Source organism: Monodon monoceros, unplaced genomic scaffold (genome assembly GCF_005190385.1).
Source record: "Monodon monoceros isolate NGI ecotype Baffin Bay Population unplaced genomic scaffold, NGI_Narwhal_1 Super_Scaffold_12, whole genome shotgun sequence".
Classification (NCBI taxonomy): Eukaryota; Metazoa; Chordata; class Mammalia; order Artiodactyla; family Monodontidae; genus Monodon; species Monodon monoceros.
This window is the reverse complement of record NW_021703768.1, coordinates 153,971,724-153,973,563: the sequence shown is the minus strand read 5'-3', so window position 1 is coordinate 153,973,563 and position 1,840 is coordinate 153,971,724. Positions and strand designations below refer to the sequence as shown.

At 43.4% G+C, this 1,840-nt stretch overlaps 1 protein-coding gene across 1 annotated transcript in view; it reads left to right on the top strand.

The window, feature by feature from the left end:
• Positions 1-1,211: 1,211 nt before the first annotated feature.
• Positions 1,212-1,840, top strand: part of LOC114893423 (transmembrane emp24 domain-containing protein 2-like) — a 7,180-nt gene continuing 6,551 nt past the window's right edge. Inside the window, exon 1 of the mRNA XM_029219206.1 lies at positions 1,212-1,794. Within this exon, the coding sequence (XP_029075039.1) occupies positions 1,212-1,794 (583 nt within the window). The remainder of the gene's footprint in view (positions 1,795-1,840) is intronic.

The following is a 1,840-nucleotide window of genomic DNA, read 5'->3' as shown; positions in this document are numbered from 1 at the left end:
GGATCTAATGAAACTTAAAAGCTTTTGCACAGCAAAGGAACCCATAAACAAAAAGAAAAGACAACCCATAGAATGGGAGAAAACATTTGCTAATGAAGTGACAGACAAGGGATTAATCTCCAAAATATACAAAGCACCTCATGCAGCTCAATATATTAAAAAAATGACCCAATCAAAAAATGGGGAGGGCTTCCCTGGTGGCGCAGTAGTTGAGAGTCTGCCTGCCGATGCAGGGGACACGGGTTCGTGCCCCAGTCCGGGAAGATCCCACATGCTGTGGAGCGGCTGGGCCCATGAGCCATGGCCACTGAGCCTGCGCGTCCAGAGCCTGTGCTCTGCAAGGGGAGAGGCTACAACAGTGAGAGGCCTGCATACCGCCAAAAAAAAAAATGGGCGATGATCTAGATGGACATTTCTCCAAAGAAGACATACAGATGGCCAAAAAGCACATGAAAAGATGCTCAACATCACTAATTATTAGAGAAATGCAAATCAAAACTACAAAGAGGTATCACCTCACAGTGGTGAGGATAGCCATCATCAAAAAATCTACAAACAGTAAGTGCTGAAAAGGGTATGGAGAAAAGGGACCCCTCCTACGCTGTTGGTTGTAATGTAAATTGGTACAACCATTATGGAGAACAGTATGGAGGTTCCTTAAAAAACTAAAAATAGAGCTACCATATGATTCAGCAATCCCACTGCTGGACATATATCTGGAGAATACACTTTGAAAAGTATACATGCTAGTTTGAAAAGATACATGCTAAAGCAACTATACTCCAATGAAAATTAATTTTAAAAATATAAAATAAGATACGTGCACCCCAATGTTCATTGCAGTAGTATTTACAGTAGCCAAGATATGGAAGCAACCTAAATATCCATCGACAGATGAATGGATAAAGAAAATGTGATATATTACTAAGCCATAAAAAAAAAGAATGAAATAATGCCATTTGCAGCAACATGGATGGACCTAGAGATTGTCATACTGAGTGAAGAAAGTCAGTCAGAGAAAGACAAATATCATATGATATCACCTATATGTGGAATCTAAAAAAAAAAAAAAAAGGTACAAAATGAACTTATTTACAAACAGAAATAGAGTCACAGATGTAGAAAACAAACTTATGGGCTGAGGTGGTGGTGGCAGCAACAGCGGCTCTGGAGGCCACAGTCCCAGTCCTGGTTTTGGCCCCAGCCCCACCATGGTGACACTCGCTGAGCTGCTGGTGCTCCTGGCTGCCATCCTGGCCATGGCCTTGGACTACTTCGTCAGCATTGACGTGCATGCAGAGGAGTGCTTCTTCGAGCGGGTCACCTCGGGCACCAAGATGGGCCTCATCTTCGAGGTGGCCGAGGGCATCTTCCTGGGCATCGACGTGGAGATTACAGGGCCTGATAATAAAGGAATTTATAAAGAAGACTGGGAGTCCAGTGGGAAATACACATTTGCTGCTGACATGGACGGAACATGTAAGTTTTGTTTCAGCAATAGGATGTCCACCATGACTCCAAAAATAGTGATGTTCACCATTGGTATTGAGGAGGCGCCCAAAGGACAAAACATGGAAACAGAAGCTCACCAGAACAAGCTAGAAGAAATGATTAATGAGCTCACAGTGGCGATGACAGCTGTAAAGCATGAACAGGAATACATGGAAGTTCGGGAGAGAATACACAAAGCAATCAATGGCAGAACAAACAGCAGAGTGGTCCTTTGGTCCTTCTTTGAAGCTCTTGTTCTAGTTACCATGACATTGGGACAGACCTACTGCCTGAAGAGATTTTGTGTGTGTGTGTGTGTGTGTGTGTGTGTGTGTGTGTGTGTGTGTGT